Raw genomic sequence first — 25,822 nt, forward strand, 5'->3', positions numbered from 1 at the left:
ATTTATAAAATATAAAAATATAATATATCTTTACAATCAGAATGATGTAAATAATATAAAAATTTTATTTTTAATTTTTAGACGTTTAATTTTTTCTTATTTTTAATAAAAATTGAGTTACTATTGATTCCATTGATAAAAAAATTAAGTAATAATTTTTATATTGGTCTTTCATAAAAAAATTTGGGGTTGAATGGTACAAAATATGAAAGTTTTAGGCATCTACCATATAATGTAATTTTATTATTTTAGTTAGTAATTTGTATGTAAATTTTAAAAATTTATCCATTATGGAGGGGTGTGATGGCAACATTCGTTCGGAAAATTAATAAAAGATATTTACGGACTATATTTAAGAACATGAATTTTAGACATATAAAAAAAAGAGGAAAAAAAAAAGAAATAAGATAATAATAATACTAATATATCAATGATAATATTAATGAGATTATTGATGAGAATCATAATAATGATAAATTAGTAATAATAATTAATTATCTATTACAGTTACTATGTATAATCATAATAATATAAAATGGTAATAATAATATGATATGTAAAATTACATATATCATATGAGGTCAAGTTAGTATTAATAATGTTATAAATAAAATTATAATCATAAAATTTACTAAATTTTAATATATCATAAGAAGTATTCTCTCTAAGAAGCAAAATTTTATCAAACTGAATTAATTTTATGTTTTTTAAATCCAAAAATATAATTATTTTTATTTCATTACGAATTATTCAAATAATTTTTTTTTTATAAAAAATACACAGTCATATATAAACAGAAATATACTTAAATTAATAAAAAAAATACTCTTACAATTAAATTTGTAGCTTAGTCTTCTAAACTGATAAATAGAGAATTTTAGGAATATAATTTTCTCTCAAACTTGTATTTTAAAATGTTTTTTTTTTCATATCTTGTTAATTATGAAGTTTTAGATAAAAAAAACACTTCTATTTATAATTTAATGATTATAATTATCTTTAATTTTTCATTTTTTTTAATTTTTAACTTAATCTATTATAAAATTAAAAATTAAATTTTCGATATCTATACGTAATTAAATCTCTTACTTTATAAGATATCATCAAGCTAATATCTTGAAGTTCATTTGATCAATTTAATTATGAGTAGGTTGACGGAATAAAAATTTTCACTTGAATTGATAGCAACGTAAAAACCCGCGACCCCACCCTACTGAGAAAGGATGTGAAATATTAATTATCTAATTAAAGAACGAATTAAATATAATAGTTAGAGTTATTTTATTAGATTTTTTTTTTCTTTTTAAAATAAGAGCACTTTACAGAAAATGAAAATTCCCAGATACTTTGCTGACATAGTATCAGACAGAAGAGTCCAACCATTAAATATGATCTGCCCCAGCTGAACATGCACCAGTTAGAGATTTTGGTTTTTTGGTTTTTTTTTTTCAAATTTCACAAAATTATGTATATACAATATTATTAAGAAAAGTAATTGAAATGTAAAAACTATCTTGAGCTGGGCCAAGTGATGGATGAGCCAGGCCCATTTATATACTGCATGAGCAGCAATTAAACGTGTGTGGTTGTGATTTTGCCAAAATATGATTTTTATATCTCTTCCTAAAAAGGTTATTTGATTTTGATTTTGCTGAAGTATCTTACAGAATCACCAACAATGCACCAAAAGTTGAAAAGTGGAGTGACACGAGATCGGCATGCTTAAGAGAGTAGGAGAAAACTGAAGCACGCAAAAACTCTTTGACGGGTTCTTTCATGGTGGCACCTGGAATAAATCAAACCACTCCCATTTTTATTAATTTCTCTCTCTGTTCACGTCTTCAGGTTCGATAATGGAACAGGAGCTTTCGCGCGTTGGTTTCAGAAGATGATCCGAAGTTAAAAGGTGGCTTAGTTTTTTTTGGGATATTTTCTTATTCTGTTCCGAGGTTTGGTCACCTTATTTGCGGTTTACTGGTTTTGGCTTCTCGGGGTTGTGTTGATTATACAGTAAACTTGAAATGGGGTAATGGGTTTTATATAATTGTTTATTCCTGCTTATATGTGAATATGATGAGGATATTGTCTCTATAGATATGTCATCTAGCTGTTTTGGGTGTTCGATTATTTTATCTTTATGGTGGAACATTTTTTTTTTCACTTAAAGATTGTTCTACATTTGGTCTTTGAGTTGTTGAATCAATTTACTTTTTGCGATTAGTGGATGAGTGGTTTCTGGATTTGTTTTGATAATTTCCTATTTGGATAAATATGAAATCACTGATATTGTTTATTCCGGTGTATAAATTTAAATCCCAACTCTATTAGATAAGGTAGTAGTGATTTGGTGTAAACTAAACAATTAACTCATGGAGAAGGAAGATCTTTTCTTTTTTCTTTACATGGTATATCTTTCTCTTTTTTGAAGAAAAAGAACATTGTTTCCAAATGCCAATTATTTTGTTTTTTATATTTTTTGGTGAACTTTGAAATCTATTACCTTAATTTCTATTTGGAAATTCTCTAGGAGTTCAACTTTTTCTTTTGTAATGTTTCCTTCTTGTGATTTGCGGTTGAATTATGTAAATGAAATTCATTTATATCAAAGTAGCCTACATTTTTTATTGGATTGGTTCACTTATTGGAAATTAATTGCTGCATAAAAAGGAGATTTGCTTTTAGTTACAACATACCAAAAACATCAGAGTAAAGAAGGGGAAAATGGTCTGCTTTTAGTTCATAAATGAATTATGCTTTTGTATAATCTAACCTTCTGGTTTTGCTTCATAAATGCTCAAGAACCAATACTAAAAACTATATCAGTTGTTGTGATTTCAGTTTCATTCTATTATCACTTCTTTTAAATGAGGCTGTAGCTTTTGCAGAGTGGCATTTTGCACCAATACAGGTGCACTGATGAAATCATTTCTCTGTCAAATATTGGCCTGGTACCAAAAGAAGATTAAATCAAAATCCAATGGAAGAATTATTGAATCCTTTTCATCCTTCCAATCGATCTGAACCCACATCGTTGCATGATGCTGGAAGGCTTCATTTTGAAGGTCATGGGAATCGTGGAACTGGCTTACTGAGCCTGAAGAAGAGGGGGCATGGAAGTCGTTCTTGGATAAAAATTGATGAGAATGGGAACTCAAAGATTTTGGAGCTTGACAAAGGTACCATAATGAAGCATTGTTCTTTGCCTGCCAGGGATCTAAGGCTTCTGGACCCTTTATTTATTTATCCTTCTACCATTTTGGGACGTGAGAAAGCTATAGTGGTCAGTCTTGAACAGATCAGGTGTATAATTACAGCCGATGAGGTTATCCTGATGAATTCATTAGATGGATGTGTTCTTCAGTACCAATCAGAATTTTGCAAGCGCCTTAAGTCAAACAAGGATCAAGCTGGTAAAGATATTAACATTACTTGCTGGTGGCTTTAATGGCCTCAAAAGCTTTTGGTGCCACTTTTAAGGGAAGATTTGAGTTTGTTAGAGGAACAGAAAAGAAATTCTAGATGTAACAAGATATTAGCCTTGTTTAATGTTTTCTATTGTTCATTTTTTTTTTCCAATTGACGTATTCAAGACAAAAGTATATAAGGAAATTATTTGTGAAAACCACTAGGACAATATTTATAGACTGTTTTTAAGAGAAGCATAAGGAAGTTGCTGTTTCTACTGGATTTGGTGCTTCTAATTAAAGCTTCCAACTATAAAGGTTCCTTCTAACTTTTGGCAGTTTTTCTTCTGTATGATAAATAATAAGTTGCTAGGATTCTAATCTGTCTGGTGTAAATTTTTTACTTTTGATTTATAGAATGATATAATGTTTAAGTTGCTGTCAATGTGTTTTTGTTTGTTTCAGATGACTTGCCATTCGAGTTTAGAGCACTAGAGTTGGCTTTGGAATTAACTTGCACGTCTCTGGACTCTCAGGTATGCTATATTCTACATTCATAACAAACCTTATAGTGTTTCATATATTCTTCTTGTCTCTCTTGATTTCTTTTCACTGCAATTTAAAGGAGGAGATTTAGGTACATAGAATCTTTAATTGTAGCTTAGGATCATTAGCCCCCTAAATAAATAATTGGAAAAAAGGGAAGCTCAACTTATATTATGGTGGTGTTCACATTTGCTTAAGCAATCATATTTAAGCAAATCGTTTGTTCAGGTTTTTGGGAGCTTAGCTTCATGTAGTTCCACATTCTCGATCATAACCTCTTTCAAACTTTCTGACTCAGTAAGTGTGGTTCTCTTGCCGGGAGCTTCATATTACACAGATTTTTTTTTCTCTTGCTTGACCTGTCTAAACACGGTTTATGAAAGACCAACTAACGAGGGTTAGAAAGGGTATGTCTAGTTTTTCAATCGGAACATACTTTTCATGCAAGATACTAAAATTACAGATAGAATTAGATGGATTACAGGAATTCTGAACGTAAAATGGTGTCAGCTCATTTCTTGCTACTCATATTTTGGATAGGCAAAAGAACTGCGAATGGAGATATATCCAGTACTAGATGAACTAGCTTCATCTATTAGTACTCTTAATCTGGAACGTGTACGTAGACTAAAAGGTCACCTCCTTGCTCTGACTCAGCGAGTTCAGAAGGTGGAATTTATTTTTCCTCTCTTATATATACCCGGCTGCTTCTTTTAAGAAAAAAAAAATTATATCCTGCTGCTGTTTGTGCCCTCTGTTTGTTAGCTTCTAGATTGAAATTTCAGGTCCGAGATGAGATTGAACATCTCATGGATGATGACGGTGACATGGCTGAAATGTACTTGACAGAGAAGAAACAAAGGTCGGAAGTTTATGCTTCAAGTGACATATGTCTCCCTAGTGATTTTTCAGGTGGGGATAGACTGGATTCGAAATCTGCTCCTGTTTCACCAGTTGCCTCAAGCATTGGGGTAAAGAGATTGCAGAGGACTTTTAGCAGTGTAGTTAGTTCAAGCAAACATGGAAGCATCATGAGTTCCTCTTGTAGCAGTGGAGAAAATATTGATCAACTTGAGATGTTACTTGAAGCATACTTTGTTGTTATTGACAATACCCTGAGCAACTTATCCTCGGTAAGCTATTGTATAAACATGTAGTTTTCCATTTTGGATTTCCATATTTTGCAATACCAAATGGTGAACAAGTTGTTCAAGATTTAGAATGGTAAACAACTTGCTAAGGTGTCCTAAGCCATATTATTGATTTACCATATTTAGTTGCATTTGTCAATTGATTCACATCTCAAAATTACTACAGAGAAAGGAAAAGAGGAAAAGAAGACTTGCTCGACTGCTATATGCAGGATACTTGAGTTAAAACAAACAGGAAGAAGCGATAGTGTGCTATAATTAAAATCTAATAGGTGCAATTTATTATGTTCTCTTTTTCCACTGGCATATTCAGTTTATTAAATTGGGTCCTATACACGTTTACTTATATAATCTGGATCCTAATCTTGTAAGTATTGAACCCTTTTTTTTTCAATAAATGAAGCTTAAAGAATACATTGACGATACTGAAGATTTAATCAACATTAAATTGGTAAGCTAGTGATTTGGTAATTTACATATTTTCCTATGCTTTTATTTTTCTTTATTTTGGGAAATAATGGAGTTTGTTATTCTCTTTGTCGATTAAAAAATAGGGTAATGTTCAGAACCAACTAATCCAATTTGAGCTGCTTCTTACTGCGGCAACATTTGTGGCTACAATATTTGCTGTTGTGACTGGAGTCTTTGGAATGAACTTCACTGCCTCAATTTTTGACTATCCAACCGCATTTAATTGGGTTCTGGTTATCACAGGTGTCATCTGTGGGTTCTTGTACTTTACTTTCTTGTTCTATTTTCGACATAAAAAAGTCTTCCCATTGTAAGCATTTAGACTTTATTATTATTCTTTGCAAACCAATGTTTATTTTCTAAATTGAAATTATAATTCATTGTATCGCTGTTCACAGATTCCTCTTTCTTTTCTTTCATTGATCAGCTTTCTCTGTTGTTTTTCCTGCTGAAACAAAGCCATATTTTGGTTATTAGAAACTTTATCTTCTCTTTATCTTCACTTTTCCAGATATTTTTAGGTGGCAAGGTTAGCTTTATAAAAAATTCTCTTCACATACTGTTGAAGTACATTGCAAGATAGACAGTCTTATTGATCATCTTTATTTTTGTCACTATCTTGTGACCAACTGATCTCCCCCATAATTTGCTTTAGCAAAAGCTTCCCAGTCTCTGCTTCACTCTGACTTCCGTGGGATTCCCAATTCTTCATTGTCTATTATTTGCATTATGGTTAATGTTCTATAGTAGGTCTACAGAAATGTGTATTTAATCTGTTTGGAGAATTGGATACCTTATGCAACTTCTGATGTACATGTAAGCCAAGTTTTTGACATCAGCTTCTTCTATAAAACTCAGCTGCCTTCTACTAAGCTATACAAGTCTCTCTTGAGGGATTATGCTTTCCAAAGTTTTCTGGCAATTTCAATTCTTGTCTCAAGTTCGAAAATTTGTGATTTTAATGTAAGATTGCATGACCTTATGAAGATGCAAGCTCAGCTCCTTAGGCGACAATGCATGATATGGTGTGTTGATCTGATTGGAAGATGTTCCACTTTGATTTGCTTTGTGATTCAGATGAAGCTGCAGGTTCTTTAATGAGGCTGTCTATTCTTTGATCACCGTTAGCTACTATGTTTGGATCCATCTGCAAACTCCAGAGCATAAAAGGTTATTTCTATTTGGATAGTTAATGTTATATTCATTAGAAACTAAATCTTTTTCCTAATGTGCACCATAAAGAGTGCGCTTTTTCATTGTGATAGACTGGCTATCAGAGGAACAGGCTAATTTCATGTGTACGCATGAAAGCTTTGCATGTACATATTGTTCACCGGAAGAAAAAGGAGCTTAATATCAGTAATGGAACTCATGAAAATACCTCAACATAGTTTGATATTTTACTCAAAGTTGAAGTTTTGAAGCTTCTTTCCAGTCTCTTGAGTTCAGCTTCAAGCTCTGCCTCAATTTTACTCATTGTCTTCTCCGCCATCTGATCAGATGACTCTCTGTCCTGACATTTTGTAGATTTACTCAGTTCTTGATTGATAGGATCCCCAGAAGATCTCAACAGATCCCTATCCCCAACCCACTATATGCCTTGAGCAAATCATGCCAAGCTGAAGAAACGGTCTTCCTTGCAGCATGACAGAATCGTGGGCACAGGAGAACCAGCTTCAGCTGCCTACCCGAGATCTGCTCCACTACTTCATCTACTAAGCAGCATTTAATTTTTCATGTAATCCTCTTATCCATTCCATAGAAGTAGGAATTTTCTTTTAAACTCTTGTGTATTTAAAGAAGCTTCGTTTATGAATAAAAGCAGATATTTTATCTTGAAAATTCTGGGTTAAGTTCCTCACCTTGAGCAGAAACAGAGGCCGAAAGTGTGCACTCTGATCGGGACCTATCATTGATCTGCAGTAAGAGCATCTTGCATGCTATTCTTGACAGGGGTTTGATTATCTGTTCTTTGAGATCTAAAACCTCCCATCACGATCTGATTTTTGACTGCCAATCAATCATTCATCCTGATTCCTAGTGTAAATCTTGAATTAAGTTCTCATTTTGCTTCAACAATTTTCTCAAGTTATCCCCTTCTCTTTGATTAGCAACCGTTGCAGAAACTACACCAACAAAAATTCCTAACAAGAAAACCAGCATTTCATCTAGACACACTGAAAATTGCATGAACATTTTAAATATTTTATGTTGATTTAAATTGTTAAATTTTAATTTTTTAAATAATTAGTTTGTATTTTTAGAATATCAAATAAGTTTCGATTTTGTTATAAATATGATTCTTTTAGTAACAAGAATCTATGTAAACTAGAGAAGAAAAAAAGGTACATAGATTTATTTTAAAAATTTTATGTTCAGATTGAATTATATTATCGTTTTATGTAAACAAAATCATTTGAAATTATAAAGTAAAAAGAAAACCTTGTGATTCAAAATCAAATGGCTGATATGATTGCTTGCTTCTTGGTCTCAATCTTCTAAGCCGTCTGTTTGGAAAATCTTGATCCAACTCTTTTATCAAACTATGATAATCTCTACTGATTATCCAGCTTCCATAACTCACCAACAAATGGTCTTTCTGTTTCCGGTTTCAATGAACTAAAAACAAATTCTTCCATTAAAGCATGCTGCAATTGGGATAAAAGACCACCTTCAAAGGAATGCAAAGGGTTAACCAAGTAGCCATAAGAGATCCTCTTTACATGTCTGCCCCATTAATCTAGGAAAAGAATGTCCTTTTCTCTTTGAAAAATCAACTAGTGATTCACTATAATTCGCAAAAGAATCACTCTTTGTATCGATCGCATCTCTAGTTTCACATTAACTTATCTTGTTTATCTACGGTTGATTTTTCTTTCCAGGATAATATTATCAAACAGAGCAGGTGTATTCTAATCTTTAACATCAGAACCATAATTATACTCCAAATGGAGTTGCTAACTTACTAGGCATGTTGTAGAATTTGATAATTGTCTCATAAACTTAGGAATTATGATGTTAAGAAAAAGAAAGAGTACAAAACATCACTAAACAAATAACAAAACATGCTACAAGATAAATATTTTTATTCATAAAAAAAGTGATTTTTAACAATAATTTTTCTTTGTACACATCAATTAGGATGCAAGTGTTGTACTTGGGCAACTATCCACAGAGCAGGCTAGGATGTCCCTGTAATCTCTTGATATTCTGAAAGAATCATACACCTTTCCATCCCTGCTCTTCTTGTACTCGAACAACAGATTTGAATGGTCGAATGCAGTCAGTTTTACATACCCATAATCATAGTCCCTAAATAAACTCCAAGTGGTTTGCAGGGTTGTAAATTCTGCAAGGCTAGCACCGCCACCACCAGCAACCACATGTATAGTCCCATTTAGCGAGCTCTTGTAATAGTTCTTTTCTTTACTGGTGCAAATGTTCTGCAAAAATAGGAGGGACAAATAAGGTTTTGGGTAAAACTGGGGAATACCAGCAAACCACATAGTTTTGGGAATACCTGGTATATGGGACATGTCCTTTCATAATTGTGCACATGGCCATAGATGGCAATGTCGACCTTGTATTTCTGCCACAGTTTTTGAAGGCTCTCCCTTCCCATTGGCTCTGCAAATGATCCCTCCACTGCATAAAGGTCACCAGAAGAATAACCTAGAACCCTATGCGCAAGAAAGATCAGCCATGGCTGCTTTTGTCTATCAACTGACGCCAGGCAGTGTTCAATGAACTTGTATTGCTCTGATCCTTCTCTCCAGTCATGTTCGGTGTCAGCTATGCAGAAGCGAAACATGCCATAGTCAGTGGAGTACCTGGTAGAACAATAATTCTTAATATCATCTACCGTAAAATGTGGAAACAAGCATATCTAGCTATGTGAAACCAAAGAGACTCCTTTTGCAGGGCACATTTACAAACATGAAAACCCATAATCAAATTCAAATTTAAAGAAAATGATCTTGCTATCGAAATATCAGGGTCAAAATCATAAAACTTGCATACCAGAAGTTAGCTCTGTTTTTGGCAGGAACATAGAACATTGTCTCAGCCAACACACCACATTCTCCCCCAGAATCCATGTTTTCATAGAAAGATCCTGTTCCTGGCCAGTCGCGCTCATGGTTGCCACTGAAATTAGAATCACCAGTTATAACATTTGAAGTGAACGAGAATAAATCTAGTCTAAAGCTAAGATTAAGCAGTGTGAAAACTCGATGTGCAAACCTTGCGATCATGTAAGGCACACTTGAAGCAATTGGCTCAATCTGTGCAGTAAATTGGTCCCATTGTGAAAGATAACCATTTGCATAAGACAAATCTCCAATGTGGAAGACTATATCTATGTTCTTTAGATCTTGAATGAGTTGCTTAGTAGTGTTAAGAGAAGCGTGTTGAAAATTGTTGTATTCATTAGAACCATCTTCTTCAGCCTGCAAGGGGAGTCATTAAACAAAACATTTCAGAAATCACAAGGTGGCAAATAGTAGAGTCTTACTTTTCCCATGTAATTATGATTCCAGCTTGAACTTCAGGGACAGAAGCAAATCTTTGAAGTAAAAAGCAGAAAACATGCATCCATGTGATTTTTTCTTTTGGTGAAGAAAAGAGAGAGCATGGGCTGCTAGAGCAATTCCCTGCACATGAATGTAGTAGTATATACACTGAAATATTCAGTTTGAATCAAAATAATGTTCAAAAAGTGAACTTTTTACTATATCTACATCAAAACACAAGGATCTGGTAATCCTTCCGATAGGTTCTACTTAACAAAGAAAAAAAATTAGCCAAATAAAGGCCAAAAACCCTCCCATGTTAGGTTGTTGGATCCAACATAAGACCTATTTGAGGCCCGTGGACCAACTTGACCATCTAAGTTACACATGCATTGACACAGGATCAGTCAACATGTTCCCAGAAAGTTCAAATAAATATCCATATGCTCCCTAAGATCGGGAATATTCTGAGAGATAGCACAAAATTATTCTCAAAGGCTAAGAAGGATAAACAGTATAATACTGAGAATTTTTTCGCATCAACAGTTCACTTAATAGATATTAGAATATGAAACAAGACTGCATTCAGGCAACCATCTTGTATGTATCACACTGATTGAAGACAATCAGCATGACTGAGAGAAATAGGATATAAATACTTCATATGGAAATAAAATTTTTCAAGAAAGCTCAAACCTTTCCCATGTCACCAAAAATAACAACACGCTGCAAAGAGTTTTGGCCAGGATATGGAGATGCTCTAAACTGGTATTCTTCACTCCAAATGTGAGAACCATTGAACAATTTATGCCCCAGTTTGTAGGTGTAACTACATAATTAATATGAAATTCATTTAATATATGTAGAATAGAAAAAGATAACTGAAAATCGTTTACATGTTTCAAAATTCAGTATTCATTAAGCATGGATTTCAAGTGTTTATAAAGACAACACATTCTGACATTTCTGATAATTGCAAGTACCTTCCATATTCTCTTTATTTCGGAGAACTTACAATGTAGGAAAAATTAGATTAATTTTCTTATTTAAAGATTTGGGAATAAAACTTAGATGTCATATCTAGATTTCTTATAAGTATTATGGCTTAAGGGTATGATTACATCAGATAATCAAACAATTGAAAAAATGTTCAAAGACCTCTTTAGAGAATAATTAGCCTCCCCTCAAATGTAAGACTAGAAAAGTATTATAAGCTTGCCAAGTAAAATTTTCCAAATAGGTTAAACTAAAAAAATATTAATATTAACAAGAATAAGAAAATTGAATACTAATTAAAAATGCTAATAAGAATAGGATTAAGCTAATAAGAATAGGAGAATTAAATACTTAAAAAGAATGAAATACTCAAGTTAATAAAATTACGAATCTAAACTCCTAAATAATATAATAGTTCTAGATTTAAAATAATCATGATCTCTAATTTATTAAGAAAATTTAAATCTAATGCATTCTATATCGTTTTTTCCTGGCAGGAAACTTGTCAATAAAAACCTTGAACTTCGACATTCTCAATCAAAATTTAGCAAACTCTATGCCTATTCATTCTTTGTAATAGTGAACATAATGGAAACACACAATTGGTTGCCAATATAAAACCTCATAAGTAGTAGGATGAAAATCAATACATGATGAATTTGTACTTCGTTTTCATCTTTGAGTTGAAGATCACTAAACCCAATTGTTGGCTTAGATCCTCATTGCATTGCCCTCTACCAACTCTTTTTACGTGGAAGATCATTAGCAATAGGAAAACTTGAATTTTCTTCTTGTTTCATAATGTTACTGGGTTCTACCTCTTTATCCTTTCCACTGATTGCAGGCTTTCGTGGACGTTGATATTTACACATCTTTGCCATAGTTATAGGTCTCAAGACCATATTCTTCATGCCAAGCATAAAATGATAAGCATTAGTAGTCTCATTATGCTGAATATGTTGATCATAAAGCCAAGGTCATCATAGTTTTCCTCTTGTTCTTTGCTAGTTTAGCAATGGAAGATATTGATGCACTGAGATTGAGGTGCCATGATGCCGGATGATCAAGGCATTGACTCATCACTGAACTAATCAGTGCCACTGGCTCTAGGGTTATTTGAGACAGAGTGAGATTGATGTCAGAGAGAAGAAGAAAGAAAGCAAGAACAGAATGAAAGTAGAGAAGAGAAGAAATTATAGAGTCTGAAATTGGTGATAATTCTCTTAGGTGATTCTGGTCATTTGGGACAATTTGTACTGCTCCCAATCATTTGGTACGGCAGACAAGATAACAACCCAATGGTTATTTGGTATTCCAGGTCATATTCTTCAGCATATTCTAGTACTGCATTGTTTATCCTTAACAGAAAACAGAAAAAAAAAACTGGTAAAGAAATCTAATTAGCTATGTCTATCCTTATGGTGTCATTTACATCTTGACACATACGCAATCCTCCTGGCTCCTTATTCCTTGCATATTCTCATTCCACTGCATGTTCACGATAAATTTTTACCTTATATGTATATATATGCAACTGTATTTGCACATTCAGTGATATTGAATCATTGTGCATTAAATTACTTCAATTTTATTATCCTTAGGACAAGAGAAGAAGAGAAAGAAAAGAAAGAAGTATTACAGTCTTTGAAAGTAACAGATATTCCTTACATTCAAATCGATTGAGATTGTGAGTAAAAAATGGGAAAGGGAGAGAGGCTTGTAGGATAGTCTTAGCAAACTCCGGTTATTACTTCAAACTAAGTGTATGGAAATTCTTGATTAATATATCTTTAATATGTATTAAATGTTTTATATAGATGAAAATATGGGCAGACTCCATGTTCCGTTGCCTTAGTTTTCTTGTGTATAAAAAGCAGTATTATTCATGGAAATATCATTTTATCAGTTTATCTTAGGGTAGCTGCAGATTTTGGTACACTTATGCCTACCCTCTCCCTGGTACCAGTCATAGACCACTAATACAGGTTTTGATATTAACCATGAAAGAGAGTATGATGCCCGCCCTTCATTTTATAGGCATCATAAATATTCAAATAAAATGTTCAAACAAATCTTAGTAGAGTTGTTTGCAAAACTGTAAAGAGAAATCAACACTATGTTGGCCAAAAAAATCATATGATACAGTATCATAAATTAAGCAATAATTATTTATTAAAAAATATGATAATCTAAAACCATCTTCGCAAAACATTTTTGAAGTAAATAAACATTTAATAAAGTCAAAGATAAAGTTCAACATACATCTGATTGGGCCACAACTCCTTCAAAAAGCTTGTGTGTATATATCCAGGATCACGCCATCCCACAGTCCTTGCGGGTGCACCTGTGCATAAGATGAAAAATTTACCTTTAAAGCCAAAAGGAGGTTGGAGGCAGGGGAAACTAGAAAGTTGACACCATGGGAAGCAAAATTGAAGAACAAAACCTTTTTAACTAGTAAATGTATATGAGAATCTCCGCATCCCTTATCAAATCAAAAGGATGGCTGAGAATGTAACAGATTAGCATCCACCTACAACACTGTTTACACTAACTGTCCACACCATTAGGTTATATGTATATATACATATTTTTTCTTTTAAGGAACCTGAACAATTAGATTGAAAATGTGTACAATGTTTCTAAAACTTGAACCTGTGGATAATTATTTATTGACACGCCTGGAAACAAGTAGTTGACAAATCCATCAATTTGCTTAACTTATCATGGATGTACTCACTCTCTCTCTCCTTCCTTTTCCTGGTTTTCTTTTCTATGAATAACATCTATGATGATATTCTTAATTTAATATCTAACTCCGGTTGTCGCATCAGAATATTTCTCAAATATCCACTTCAGAAGGTTTTTGTACCTCTAATCAAGTTCAGGTTTATCTTACTGACATAACTTGAATGGTAATGAGTTACTCACCACACATGCTTTTATGATCAAAAGTCAGAGTACCAGCTGGAGTGTGTTGACGATCTCCTCCCTCAGGACCCCACTCAACAAATGGTTCTGCTTCATCAATATCATATCCACTTGTCCATGTTACAGTCATCTGCATATGCACTTGAAATCTATATTATATCCTAAAGATAATATTCATGACAGTAGCTCCTATTCGCAACTTTAACAAAATTCTTTAGAGGTATTTTTCAATGACTAAGAATAAGTTACGCATATGATAACTTCTGTAGGGAAAAAAAAAGGTGAAAGAAGCAAATTATGCATATCATAAAATCTGGATATTGACTTCAATAAACCTGTGCCTAGGTGGCATTCCCTATAGGAAAAATAAGAACCTTGACTTGCTACTTCGATGACATCTCGGCTAAGGGCATAGAATTTATAACAAAGAAGAAAGTTTGACTTACTTCGTTCCATTCTTTTCCTTGGGCTAAGCGTGGGTAGACTGGTGCATTTGGATTTTTGAAGGCTACTTTGTTTGATAATGCCACCAACTTAGGCTAGCAAAGGAAATGAAATAGAATAAGAAGACAGTGAAACTAATTACTAGAGAAATTAAGCAACTAAATCAATTGAAATGCACAAGCAATTACACTTCTTGAGTTACTTTATCAAATCCAAATTACAAATGTATGAAAATGAGTTGAGGAAAAATCACCCAAAAGCATCACATGATCAGAAAGAAAAAAATGTAGATACATTATATATATATCAAGAATCCATCAGGACCGTTCCTAAAAAAGAAGACAGGAAAATAAATACTGAAATGGGTTACTACATGAAACAGCAAGAAACTAGTAGGTGCTGTAAACATTTTTCAGAGTTTCTAGTAGGCTTCCTCTTGTCAAGTGGTTTTTTAAAAGCCTGTTACAGCTGCACTACCAAGAAGGTAATAGGTTCTACATTCTCACCATTTTTCAAATAGAGTCCTTTTGCTAAAGATGTATCGCACTTGAGTGAGATAACTTAGTGCTGAGCAATAAGGTGCATCATGCAAAGTTAAAATAAGATAACAACAGACAGAGTTCCTTATCACACTTTAAGTGACATAACTTAGTATTGAGCAAGAAGTTGCATAAAATAACTAGGGAGTACGACAAAAATAGATTATATTTCTCCTAAGGATATGTTTTTTAATTAGAAATTTAAACTGAGAGATTGAATAACAACTGCTCGTCTTAACAAATAACCATACAAAATTTATTTGGAAAAAAAACAGTTGTGACCATACATTCAACAAGCCACCAGAGAATAATGCAAAAGAGAAATCTGATCTCTGGTTAATCAGCCGAAGCTTCAAGAATCCTTTTCCGGTATCTTTATAGTCAGGAGTACTGTAATTCGCGTACTGATACTGCAAGGAGAAGTAACACTTAATTTTATTGTAGAAAAGAGAAAATGGTGGAAGAAGGAAATATGCATGGCAAAGCAAAGTTGTGCAAACCTTTATAGGTGCAGAACACAGTAAAGGAGCATTAACTCTTGGATTCTCTGCTTGGCAGATGGAAGCACTGAAATAAAAAGATATGTATTTCTTGAAACATCAATCTAGCTAAGTTTAGTCAATAAGCAGAAATTAAAAAGGTTCTACAATTTAGGTTTAATCCTAAGTTTCAAATACAGTTCTGAATTGCAAAGACAGATATTTACCTGAAATTGGCAGGAGAAAATACTCCAATCCAATCATCAACTGATGGGTTCGGAAAGCTATACTTCACTGTCACCCATTCTGTATTTTGACCCTGAAAATAAAAATGCTTATGCTTTAAGCTCCTAAACGGAAGTAAATTTTTGTACTTTTTTTTTGGTTAAGTTAAGATTTGCTTCAGGCCCTCTGTCTTTTAAGGGAAAATTGTAACCACAAAGAAAATCCAATGAAAACCCAAAAAATTAAAACTTGATCAAGACTTGCTGTATAAACTATAAGTCAAGATCAAGATGTAAAATCACTCAGCAAGTCAACCTCTGTAAAGTACAAAATAAGAACCATCAGCAGCCTACCAAAACCAACACAGTGCGGTTAAGATCTAATAAACGCCTACCTTCAATCCAAGAACTGTAGGGTAGGCTTTAATATAAGCGCGGTCATCTAGAGCAGATTTTGCCATATGAATAGCAATTCGAGATAGAGGCTGTTCCCCATTTGACCTGGCCTCTTGACATATTGCAAGAACTAACAGAACAGCCAAGATCAACCTGAAATCCCTCATCTTGCCAAGGGCCTGAAATCGACCACAAGAACATACATAAACAATAGGATGGAAACGAAAGGTCCATTAAAATATAGAAAGCAATGCCTTTTAAGTTAAAACTAATCTCAAGAGCTTGCTTCACGATAAGCAAAGGCAACCCACTTGCAGGCACATCAAAATATTTTACTTTTACCACAGATTCCAATACATAGATACTTTTCTCAGTACACAACTAACTGGTATTCTTACAAACGGAAAAGAAAGTCCAAATGGGTACCCGACAAAACTGAAGTTAGAAAGTGGCCAGTGGAAGAAAACAAAAATAAGCATAAGAAATGAGAGAAACTAGAGCAAAATTACCACCTGTACAAACTCAAGTGTGCAAAAAGGTTGTAAAAAGTTGAAGGTGTGGATATCAGGAGCGGGTGATCGATCATTTAAAATCGAATGGGATTTGATAATTATTATCTAAGAAATACAGGAGAGCATCAGTATATGCTAAAAGAAGATTCGATTACATTGCGGATCTTAAGGGAGGAGTCAACTAAGTATGGTAATAGGAAATAAGGTTATTAATGAGTATCTTGCTCTGGTTTAAACCATTTCATGTAAAACGAAGACAACTATAAAACTATGCGTTTCTGTTTGCGGGCTCTCACAGTCGGATTTTCTGTTTGTGGGCTCTCGTAATCTATATGGTTAGTCTTGTTGTACGAGGTCTCAATCTCATTCTACATGGGGAAAGATTGTTCAACAACTAAGTGGTTCTTAGTTATGATTTTCTATTTTGGGATCACTCTCATTTATTAATTAGTTGCTCTATATTAAGAAAATATGTAAAAGTCAGTTTCTTTTCCGGGTAATATGCAATCCAAGGTGATAAACTAAAGTAATCGTTTCTTTTTTGAGTCAACTTTTCAAGAATAATATTTCCTTTCTAAAAGAATTAAGAAACAAATTATTTACCAAGAATAAGAGACAAGAAACCCAAAAAAAAAAAAAAAAGAGAATGAAATATATGAAATGTCTCTTTTAAAAATAAAATAAAATAAATATATGCCCATATACATTAACGATTAGAAAAATCTTACTCAAGTAGAAGAGTTAAGAAAATAAGTGGTTCTAGTACAATTAAGTTATCATCAGATTATTACAAAGTCTATTTTGTAAGCTCATGTATAACGCGGTTACATATCCATGTAAAAAGAAGATAACAAAAAAAATGTGTAAAATTAAAAATATCTTCAATAAATATTCCCAAATTTTTGGATAATTTTTCAAGATAAGAAATTTCCTTTTTTTTTTTTTTGCCGAGCTTGTTATACTTGATAGTACTTTATTCTTACTGTATAATTTTCATATTTAAAATAACTTCAGATTTATTAATATGAGGGGAATTTTCTATTTAATAGAATGCTTAGAATATTATTTACCTTAATTGTGTTAAATATGCCATGAATGATTATTGTGTCCCAATTTGAAGAAGAAGAACATAGTAAACTTAAAAAAATTTAGAAGATAAAAAATACCCTGTGGTTGGGGTGCCCATATTTGACTTCTTGTTTGATAAGACATTCATTTATTCTTCTAAATTTAGATGCTTCTAGTGTTGCCCACTCACCATCTTAGACATTTTTGAAGACAACTCCTCCCACCAAATACTTTTCAACATATAACTTGCATGTTGTCGACTTGTGTCTATAGAAATCACCATCAAGAAAATATTTGGTAACCTTAATCCACCATCAGCTTTGTTTGAGCATAATTTTTTCCAAACTATCCCTGAATTCTCTTATTATTCGTACTTTTCCCACATTGCAATATTGAGATTACTCTCCATCTCTTCACATATTTTTTTCAACAACTAGTAAACATTCATACAATATGTCAGGATTGCTTGAGTCATTGCCTTTTACATAACCTCTTTCGCTGTTTTTGAGAGCTTGTTCATTCTCTATCATTAAACTCTTTTTTGTAACCTAATACACCAGCATCGTTAATGTTTATGCTGTTGATATACATATATCTGTTGGGATTTCTAAATACTTGTTGTGAGCTACTACCAAATTAACTCCAAACATCTATTAAGTTCATCACTTACTTATAATCTGACTCATTTTAGAAAATAAATATATGATTCTTAAAGATGGATTGCTCTGAGGCCTGTTCATAGCTTTCAAACTACTTTTAAGTATTACAATCTCATTAGTCATAACGCTTCCAAAAATAATAAATAAGAGATTAAATGGGTAGTATAATAAATTTTTACATCATGCATATTACCTTCGTTTTCAATTCACTTCAATATATTTGAAAAGATTTCTGCACATAAAATAAATAGGTAAAGTGATAGATGATCAACTTAGCAACTTCCTGTAGTAGGGCGAAGCACAAGTAAGGTACTCTTACTAATCAACAACAAATAAGATATAAATTTAATACATTTCATAATAAGGGAGGCAAAGATCATACCAAACCCCAATTTAACAAAGTGTATTCTCTAAAAATGACCAAGATACTCTATCATGAGCTTTTGAACATCAAGCTTCAGTGCAGAAGATCCATGCCACAAGTTATTATTAACTTTCATAAAGGAAAATAATTCAAAGCGATAAGAGCATTATCTGTAATAGAAAAATCATGAACCAAAACAAATTGAGAAGGGTGAATAATATCATTCAGAATGAATTTCAAACAATTTGTGATGCATTTTGTAATCAACTTCATAATTACATTACATAAGCTAATAAGATAAGATTTAGATGATTCTTTTCAAGATTTTGATGTAAATTACTATTTTATGATTTTAAATTATCTATTTAGTGCTTTTGAAACAAAACTATATTCTTAATTATTAGAAAATAAAAAATAAAAAATATATAAATTACGTGAATAAGTTAACGATAAAAGAGATTAAGATAAAAATAGTAAAGTTTGAGTGTAACACCCAAGTAATTTAATTTTTTATCTTACTATTTGTATTTTTTTATTTTTTATTTGAATTTTTTAGATTTTTAATTAATTTAATTTGATTTAATTTAATTTAATTTAATGAAAATAAAAATAATAATAATGATAAAATTGGGTAAAAATATTATTTGGATTTAATTGAAATTGATTTTGGGAAAAAGGGGTGAAAATTTGGATTATGGGGGTGTTTTTGAAAAGAAAATCAGAAACCGGGGGTCAAAACGTAATTTAAAAAAGTTGTGCCACGTCAGCACCCACGTTAGTAGCCACATCAGCGGCTCGGTCAGCAGCCCTGGCCAACCAGGCATGCCGCGTGGCAAGGAAACGCTGATCAGGGGACGGGCCACGTGGGCGATCCGCGTGCGAGCGATCGGACATGCCAGATCTGTTCCCGCGCGCACAGATGGTCCAGATCAAACGTGCGCACGGACGACCCAGATTCATGCGTATGGACGGTCCAGATTCAATCAGGTACGGACGGCCCAGATTACATCGCGATGGACGACTCAGATTTAATCTCAATTAAATCGTGATCGGACGGTCCAGATTTAATATTGATAGACGGTTGAGATTAAAAGGCAAGAGGTATAAATAACTCCACCCACACCTGACCACAAAACCCAGCCGAAGTCCAGCGGCGCCGCTGCGCCTCCCTTTGTTTTTGCCTCCTATGAGGCCCTTCCCGGTCTCCGTTCGATACAATTTTTATACCACTGTGATCACCGTTCTTTTCTCTACAGGTTGATCGGAGCCAAACATCAAAACGCGACTCAAGCCGGAGGAGCCGCCGCACCCGAGAGCACCACCACTGGTAAGTTTTGGTTTTTCGTGATTTTTTGGCCCACCGAGGGCCCTAGGGTTGTTTTATCGCAAGGACCGATGCAAGTGTGGCCAAATTTGGCCGAAAACGGCCAACTCGAGGCGAATCACCGCCGTATCGGAATTCCAATATTGGCCGAAAGGGGCCCTAGGTTTGATTTGGAATTTTTTGGGACAGGTGCAGGTACCGGTAGTGCGTTTCAGTTTTTCCGAAAAAAATTCAGGGAAATTAGGGACAACTTGTAGGCGCACTGTAGAGTCGAATTCAGACCCTGAAACAAGTAAGGACCCTTCACCCTGTTTCCTATCACGGTATTAAAACTAAATAAATAATTAAATTGTACTTTATGACTTTATAGATGTATAATTGATTAAGGTTGCCAATGGAGCCCGAGTCTGATACAGTGTTGGTCTGTTATTGTTTGGTCTAATTTTCAGTATTAAATGCAGCATGATGTTTGATGTAATTATGTTATGGTCTCGTATGCATGAACTATGGTTTCTTTTATTATGGTGAACCTGATACTGTGTTGTCTTGTTTGGTATCAATTACTGGTTTACATGTTGTGTATGATTGGATGATTGAGATAAAGGCAAAAGACAAAAATGTTATGTGAATTGATAAGTGGAAAATGTGGACAGCCTGATTAGATATCCTGGGAGATAGTGGACGGACCGGGTCCGTAGGGAATCCTACCGGGAACGTGGTCTCTCATACCGGACGGGGTATGGAGACCTTATGTGTTTTGGCGTCCATACCGGATGGGGTATGAGGACGGTCCTGGAATCATGTTGTAAATGTTAATGGTTCACGTGTAGCGGGGACCCCCTATGGATCCCCAGGGATACTAGTAGGCTGATAAAAGAGGAAATCTGTTTTCTGATTATTGAAATGTAAAGGTATAATATGTGTCATGTTATAAAGTGTGTATGATTTCATGATATTATAAGGTTATTGTTTTAATATGTCGTTTTCATGGATCTCACCGAGGTAAGTGGACAATAAATGTTTTTATGTTAATAAACGAGTTCGTTATAAATTATACTCCATTGGTCATTTTTATTTTCTACCCACCTTTAGTTCTGTGGCGGTGAGATAGTGTGATGTCTTTACTGAGCTGGTGTAGCTCATTCCTTATTTAACCATTTCAGATCAAGAAGACGTTGTTCCTGAGCCCGTTCCGCAGGAAGACGACGAAGGGGACGCCTAAAGACTTTATAGTTATATTTATAATTTTTATTTCGAGTATCTCTTTTAGTTAGTTTGTTCCTTCATGTTTTGAGTACGTTTTGGTTATTGTGTAAGGGATGTTAATCAAAATTTTTATTACGCTTCCGCATTTGAGATTTTTAATACATATATTTTATTTAAATTTATGGGGCCGTTACATTGAGTCTATCTCTAACCCAATTTATTAGAAGTTTATGATATATTTATCAATAATACAAGTATAGCATAAAGAGATCTCTAGTTTTATTTTTAAGTTGTTGTTGACCAAAATTAATCAATTTCTTTGGTTGAATAGTTATTTTTTTTTATATATAAGAACTATATATTTGGTTTAGTTTATGTGTCCTTATAATTATAGTATAATTAGTTTATATTGGCTATCACAATATAAACTAATTTACCGGAAAAAATGGTAAAATATAACAATTATTTGAAATTAATATACAAAAAAGAGTTAAAATGAAAGTGTTCATTTAAAATTATGTTATATTTGTACTCTTTCTCACACTGCTCTTCGTGAATGGTACGGTACATGTTTTGTATTTTCAGAAAATTTTGTTTTACATGATCAATAGTTAATTTTGTCCTTGAAAAGAAATGATGGACAAGAGCTAAAGTGTGATTTTTTTTACTTACCAAGATCTTTACAGCATCATTGTTTGGAATCAGAGGTGGATTAGCTTTATGCTCATAATGATCCAACCGGTTTTTCTTTTTCAGACGGCTTTATTCTCCTCTAGTAACCTTTTTCTCTATAGAACACCCAACTTCTTTCTTCTTCACCATTAAACCTTCTAGTAGTCATTTTTAGCGGTTCGTTTTTACCGCTCGAGCTATTTCAGGATCCACCTGGGGTGAAGTAATAAGCCGCGTTAAATGTTGTTGTAATGTTAAATGACTTGTCATTTCAGAAAGTTTATTATGTGGGTAAATCACTGAATTAGTCATAATGCGAAGAAGAGAAGTAGCTCCATTTGAATTTGAAATTGAAACTTCTGACCAAAATCATTAAAATTAAAAACCATTTTATTCGAAATTTAAACTAAAGACGTTTCCTCAAATTCAATGCTTGTTGCGTAGTTGAAGAAATTGGTGAATAATAGATAAAATTGCATTTATAAGTATAGTAAGATTAAGAAAAGATGGATCTATTATATGTAGATTCAGTAAAGTAAGGACAGAGTATAGTAGTTTTTAAATTAAATCACCTATCAAAAACTAATCAGCCTCCTATGCATATATAGATCAAACTCGACGACAACGTTTTGGGTCTGACAAACCAATGATTTTCCTTGCAAGATAGAGAACCAAAACATCATTACAAGGTAAAATCTGAAACCCATCGGCAGAGCCTTCCTTCATTCAGAATATAAGTCACGACAAATACGTCGCGATCCTGTGTTGTCTCTACTACATCTACTCAGACCTAAAAATAAAGAAGGATCCAATATCATTTCATGCACTCTCTGCAAATTGTTGATATTGTCTGTAATCGAATGAGAGATGGTTTGATGAAGTGAGGAGGATTGTGAATTTGAACGAGAAGCCATTAGTTTAGAAGGAGAGCATGATTTCTTTTTGTTTTGTTTTTTGTTTTTTTTTACGAAATATTCAACTAATAATCATTTGTTGAACTGATACCGCCGCGCCCCTCCTACCGTAATGAAATAATTCTCTCTTGATAATCAACAGTTTCTTATTTCTTTAATATAGCAGATAAAAAGAAAAAGAAAAAATATATTTAGAAAAGAAGATCAAACGGTTGAAAGAGAAAATGCGAAACGACCAGATTCAGAATCTCCGAATTACTACATAAAACCTTTGTTTATTCAAATGAAAGCTGATAAAATGTCAATTGATCAACCTCTTTAGGGATATCTTCGATAAAACGTATCTTCATCCATTAGATATAATTTATCAGGCGCACGTGGGACTTGGTAGACCTCCATCTTGTGTTTCACCCAGCATACTCTGATTCTCCGCGCCTTCAAACCGGCAACAAAAAGAAAAATCATCAGTTCCGCACTGTTTAGTCTTTGTAAATGAACTCAAAACAAATTATAACATACCCTGTCCGGAACATCACCAAGATAAACATCAGGTGGAATGACTTTGGGATTAAGATTGTACTCGTGCATGATCCAGAGGGTTTCGCGCCCATCTGGTGGCGTCCCTTTGTAGAAAACCAAAGTCTTCATGAATCCAACAACTAGATTCCGCTTGTAAATCTTCTTATCCGTTTCAGTAATCATCCAGTACCCGCTCCTTGTGGGCCGTATGGGATTTTCAAGCATTGCCTCTTCTAGCTTCACAAAGTAATAGGCTACTCTCCCCGGGCAATGCTTGAATTCCTCTGCACATCTCAAACCAATAATAAAATATGTTCATACCTCTTGTTCTAAAGAAAATTTCAAATTATATATACATATATAAATATGTAAGATCCGGCTGACAAAATCTTTGGCTAGTTATTAGAAAACTAGCAAATCCCAGGGCCTACTTTTTAAACTACAGTTTTCTCCTCAACAACATAAAAGTAGTTACAGTGAAGAAATTTGCCAGGTAACTTACTTAGTGGAAGTTCATCACCATCATATGAGTACAGATCAATGTCTTGGATAATGGTAGCGTAAAACGGATTACGCACGATCTTCATCCCTAGAAAATTTACAACCAAGTTTTCATCAGTCGGACGAAAACAATACCATCTTGGTAGTAACGGCGTAGTTAAAGGAACTACTGCATCAAGTTCTCCTTCAGGGCTCCTCCTAGACGGCCTGAAAGCTACATATGTTTTCCACTTTTCATCTTTTGTCAGTTCTTCATCTGAACATGCATCAGAGGCCTTGCCTTCATGAGCTGAGGAAGGTTTTCGATTTTCTTCTGTACTGGAACCTGCAACGGAGGCTTTAACTGAGGAAATATTTGGATTATCCATTGCATCTGAACATGGAGGAAATGCCATTGCTGAGGAAGGTTTTGGATTATCCTCTGTACTTCCAACATAGATACCTGGGGAAATTTTTGGATTATCGTTTGGGTCCGAATATGGAGCAGATGCGATAGGTAAGGAATATTTTGGATAATCCTCTGTACTTCCAACGGAGCTACCTGAGGAAAATTTTGGATTATCATTTGGATCCGATCGTGGAACAGATGCGATAGGTAAGGAAGATTCTGGATTATCCTCTGCCCTTGTGGATTATCATTTGCATCAGACGCAATAGCTGAGGAAGAATTTGGATTATACTCCGAAAAGGTATGCAAGTATTTTAGGTGAAGTGGGGAGAGAGAGAGAGAGATTGGAATTTGAACGGCGTATATCGCGGGAGATGTTGTGTATGTATAGATGTAAGTAAAGAACAGTTAGGCATTTCAAATTGTATAGATGTAAATAAAATTAATTATTAAAAACCCTTCCAAAAAATCAATAGATTTAAATAGACATAAATAAATATATATATATAATGTAAGACATTTTTAATTAATTAACCATAAATTAAACCAGCCCTTAGCTGCCATTTCTAAAGATTTAAACTTTGAAGGCATGGGAGAAAGTAGAAAACTCAAGCCATCTACGGAAATCAATCTTTAAGATAACACCATTAAATTATCTATTATTATAACCCACAAAATAGCGACTGAGTTTGAATTGAAGATAAATAATAATTAAACCTGTAGAGTTTTATTTCCTTTAGAAAAATTCACGACAATTGTGTTACCTCGTGTTGTTTTTTACTGCATCTACTTGACCTAAAAAAATAGAAGAATTTAATATCTTTTCACAAACTTCCTGCAAGTCGCTGATATTATCTGAAATTGAAGTAGAGCATGATTTGATTAAGGTGATGAAGATTATGGATTTGAAGGAGAAGCTGTTGGGTTTTTTTTTAACAAATAGGGTTTAATATGATCTTTACTATGCCTAATAAGTTATCGATTTATGAACTTTTTTAAAAGTCATCAAATATACTCAAACAGAATTTAAACTTAATGCATCAGGTTTAGATATAAACTTAATATTTGTTGATAATATTTTTATAATTTATCGTTTTATGATGGATAAAATGAAAAATACAAAAATATGTCGATATAAATAGACAGTTATAGTTCCCGAATCACACGCACGATTTTTTATTTCTATAAAATTTCGTCACCAGAAAAAATTATATTTTTGAAGTATCATATTGATTTGAAAGATTCTACCGTAGGACATGAATAATTCTTCTATTATAAATCTACATATGTTTTCGCTTACATTTCTCATTGATTCGATATGAGATTGTATATTTAAATATATCAGATCTTGTTTGATTTGAAATTTTTTTCTAACAATTAGTATCAGAGTTTTTTTCGTATTAGATTTTTTATATTAAATTTTTTTTTAATCTCATGTCATTATGATTGATGAATGAGATTATTTGGTGATGCATTTAAGTATTGTAGGAGAGTTCTATGTACTCATACAATTATTTAACGCATAATTAAGGTGTCGTATAAAGTTCAAATGGGAGATTGTTGAATTTTTTCAACAAACGGACTTAATGTGGATTTACTATGC

At 33.3% G+C, this 25,822-nt stretch overlaps 3 protein-coding genes across 20 annotated transcripts; 1 reads left to right on the forward strand and 2 right to left on the reverse strand.

Moving 5' to 3' along the window:
- Nucleotides 1-1,625: 1,625 nt before the first annotated feature.
- On the forward strand, nt 1,626-7,414 carry MGT3 (magnesium transporter 3). 16 transcript variants are annotated; one of them, XR_002541481.2, is made up of 9 exons: nt 1,627-1,906; nt 2,886-3,410; nt 3,870-3,940; nt 4,491-4,619; nt 4,736-5,083; nt 5,505-5,552; nt 5,656-5,824; nt 6,650-6,742; nt 6,815-7,414. XR_002541481.2 is itself a non-coding variant. In XM_022054576.2 (8 exons), exons 2-8 carry the CDS (start codon nt 2,978-2,980, stop codon nt 6,688-6,690), a joined length of 1,239 nt encoding a protein of 412 aa, XP_021910268.1. In that variant the 5' UTR covers nt 1,627-1,906; nt 2,886-2,977; the 3' UTR covers nt 6,691-7,414. The 16 variants fall into 16 exon arrangements, 6 of the variants coding, with proteins under 6 accessions (XP_088069302.1, XP_021910268.1, XP_021910269.1 ...); XR_002541483.2 differs by having other exon boundaries at nt 5,656-5,815; XR_002541480.2 differs by having other exon boundaries at nt 1,628-1,906; nt 6,838-7,414.
- A 1,224-nt stretch (nt 7,415-8,638) lies between these two features.
- On the reverse strand, nt 8,639-16,935 carry LOC110824123 (Purple acid phosphatases superfamily protein). 3 transcript variants are annotated; one of them, XM_022054669.2, is made up of 13 exons: nt 16,605-16,935; nt 16,092-16,271; nt 15,700-15,791; nt 15,494-15,560; nt 15,281-15,403; nt 14,457-14,549; nt 14,011-14,140; nt 13,342-13,423; nt 10,780-10,912; nt 9,815-10,020; nt 9,593-9,718; nt 9,093-9,402; nt 8,639-9,015 (listed from the first exon to the last, which is right to left on the reverse strand). In XM_022054669.2, the coding sequence occupies exons 2-13, from the start codon at nt 16,257-16,259 to the stop codon at nt 8,710-8,712; spliced, it is 1,836 nt and encodes a 611-aa protein (XP_021910361.1). In that variant the 5' UTR covers nt 16,260-16,271; nt 16,605-16,935; the 3' UTR covers nt 8,639-8,709. The 3 variants fall into 3 exon arrangements, with proteins under 3 accessions (XP_021910361.1, XP_088069303.1, XP_021910362.1); XM_088213177.1 differs by lacking the exon at nt 16,605-16,935 and adding an exon at nt 16,519-16,535; XM_022054670.2 differs by lacking the exon at nt 16,605-16,935 and adding an exon at nt 16,347-16,472.
- A 6,004-nt stretch (nt 16,936-22,939) lies between these two features.
- Nucleotides 22,940-24,574, reverse strand: LOC148268741 (NAC transcription factor 25-like). The gene is made up of 3 exons (XM_088212315.1): nt 23,833-24,574; nt 23,331-23,614; nt 22,940-23,246 (listed from the first exon to the last, which is right to left on the reverse strand). Exons 1-3 carry the CDS (start codon nt 24,224-24,226, stop codon nt 23,130-23,132), a joined length of 795 nt encoding a protein of 264 aa, XP_088068441.1. The 5' UTR covers nt 24,227-24,574; the 3' UTR covers nt 22,940-23,129.
- Nucleotides 24,575-25,822: the final 1,248 nt, after the last annotated feature.

The sequence above is a fragment of the Carica papaya genome, chromosome 2 (genome assembly GCF_054855325.1).
Source record: "Carica papaya isolate Zhongbai chromosome 2, ASM5485532v1, whole genome shotgun sequence".
NCBI classification, from domain to species: Eukaryota; Viridiplantae; Streptophyta; class Magnoliopsida; order Brassicales; family Caricaceae; genus Carica; species Carica papaya.

Excerpts from the sequence above, each read along its gene's own strand:
- MGT3 (XM_022054575.2), top strand. The coding sequence starts at position 2,978 with ATGGAAGAATTATTGAATCCTTTTCATCCTTCCAATCGATCTGAACCC. Across the intron at positions 3,411-3,869 it reads GTCAAACAAGGATCAAGCTG|ATGACTTGCCATTCGAGTTT; the intron begins GTAAAGATATTA and ends TGTTTGTTTCAG. Across the intron at positions 5,553-5,655 it reads ATTTAATCAACATTAAATTG|GGTAATGTTCAGAACCAACT; the intron begins GTAAGCTAGTGA and ends ATTAAAAAATAG.
- LOC148268741 (XM_088212315.1), bottom strand. The coding sequence starts at position 24,226 with ATGGCATTTCCTCCATGTTCAGATGCAATGGATAATCCAAATATTTCC. Across the intron at positions 23,615-23,832 it reads TGGTGATGAACTTCCACTAA|AGGAATTCAAGCATTGCCCG; the intron begins GTAAGTTACCTG and ends TGAGATGTGCAG. Across the intron at positions 23,247-23,330 it reads TTGGTGATGTTCCGGACAGG|GCGCGGAGAATCAGAGTATG; the intron begins GTATGTTATAAT and ends GCCGGTTTGAAG.
- LOC110824123 (XM_022054669.2), bottom strand. The coding sequence starts at position 16,259 with ATGAGGGATTTCAGGTTGATCTTGGCTGTTCTGTTAGTTCTTGCAATA. Across the intron at positions 14,550-15,280 it reads TCTCTGGTGGCTTGTTGAAT|CCTAAGTTGGTGGCATTATC; the intron begins GTATGGTCACAA and ends TTCCTTTGCTAG. Across the intron at positions 14,141-14,456 it reads AAGGAAAAGAATGGAACGAA|ATGACTGTAACATGGACAAG; the intron begins GTAAGTCAAACT and ends GTGCATATGCAG.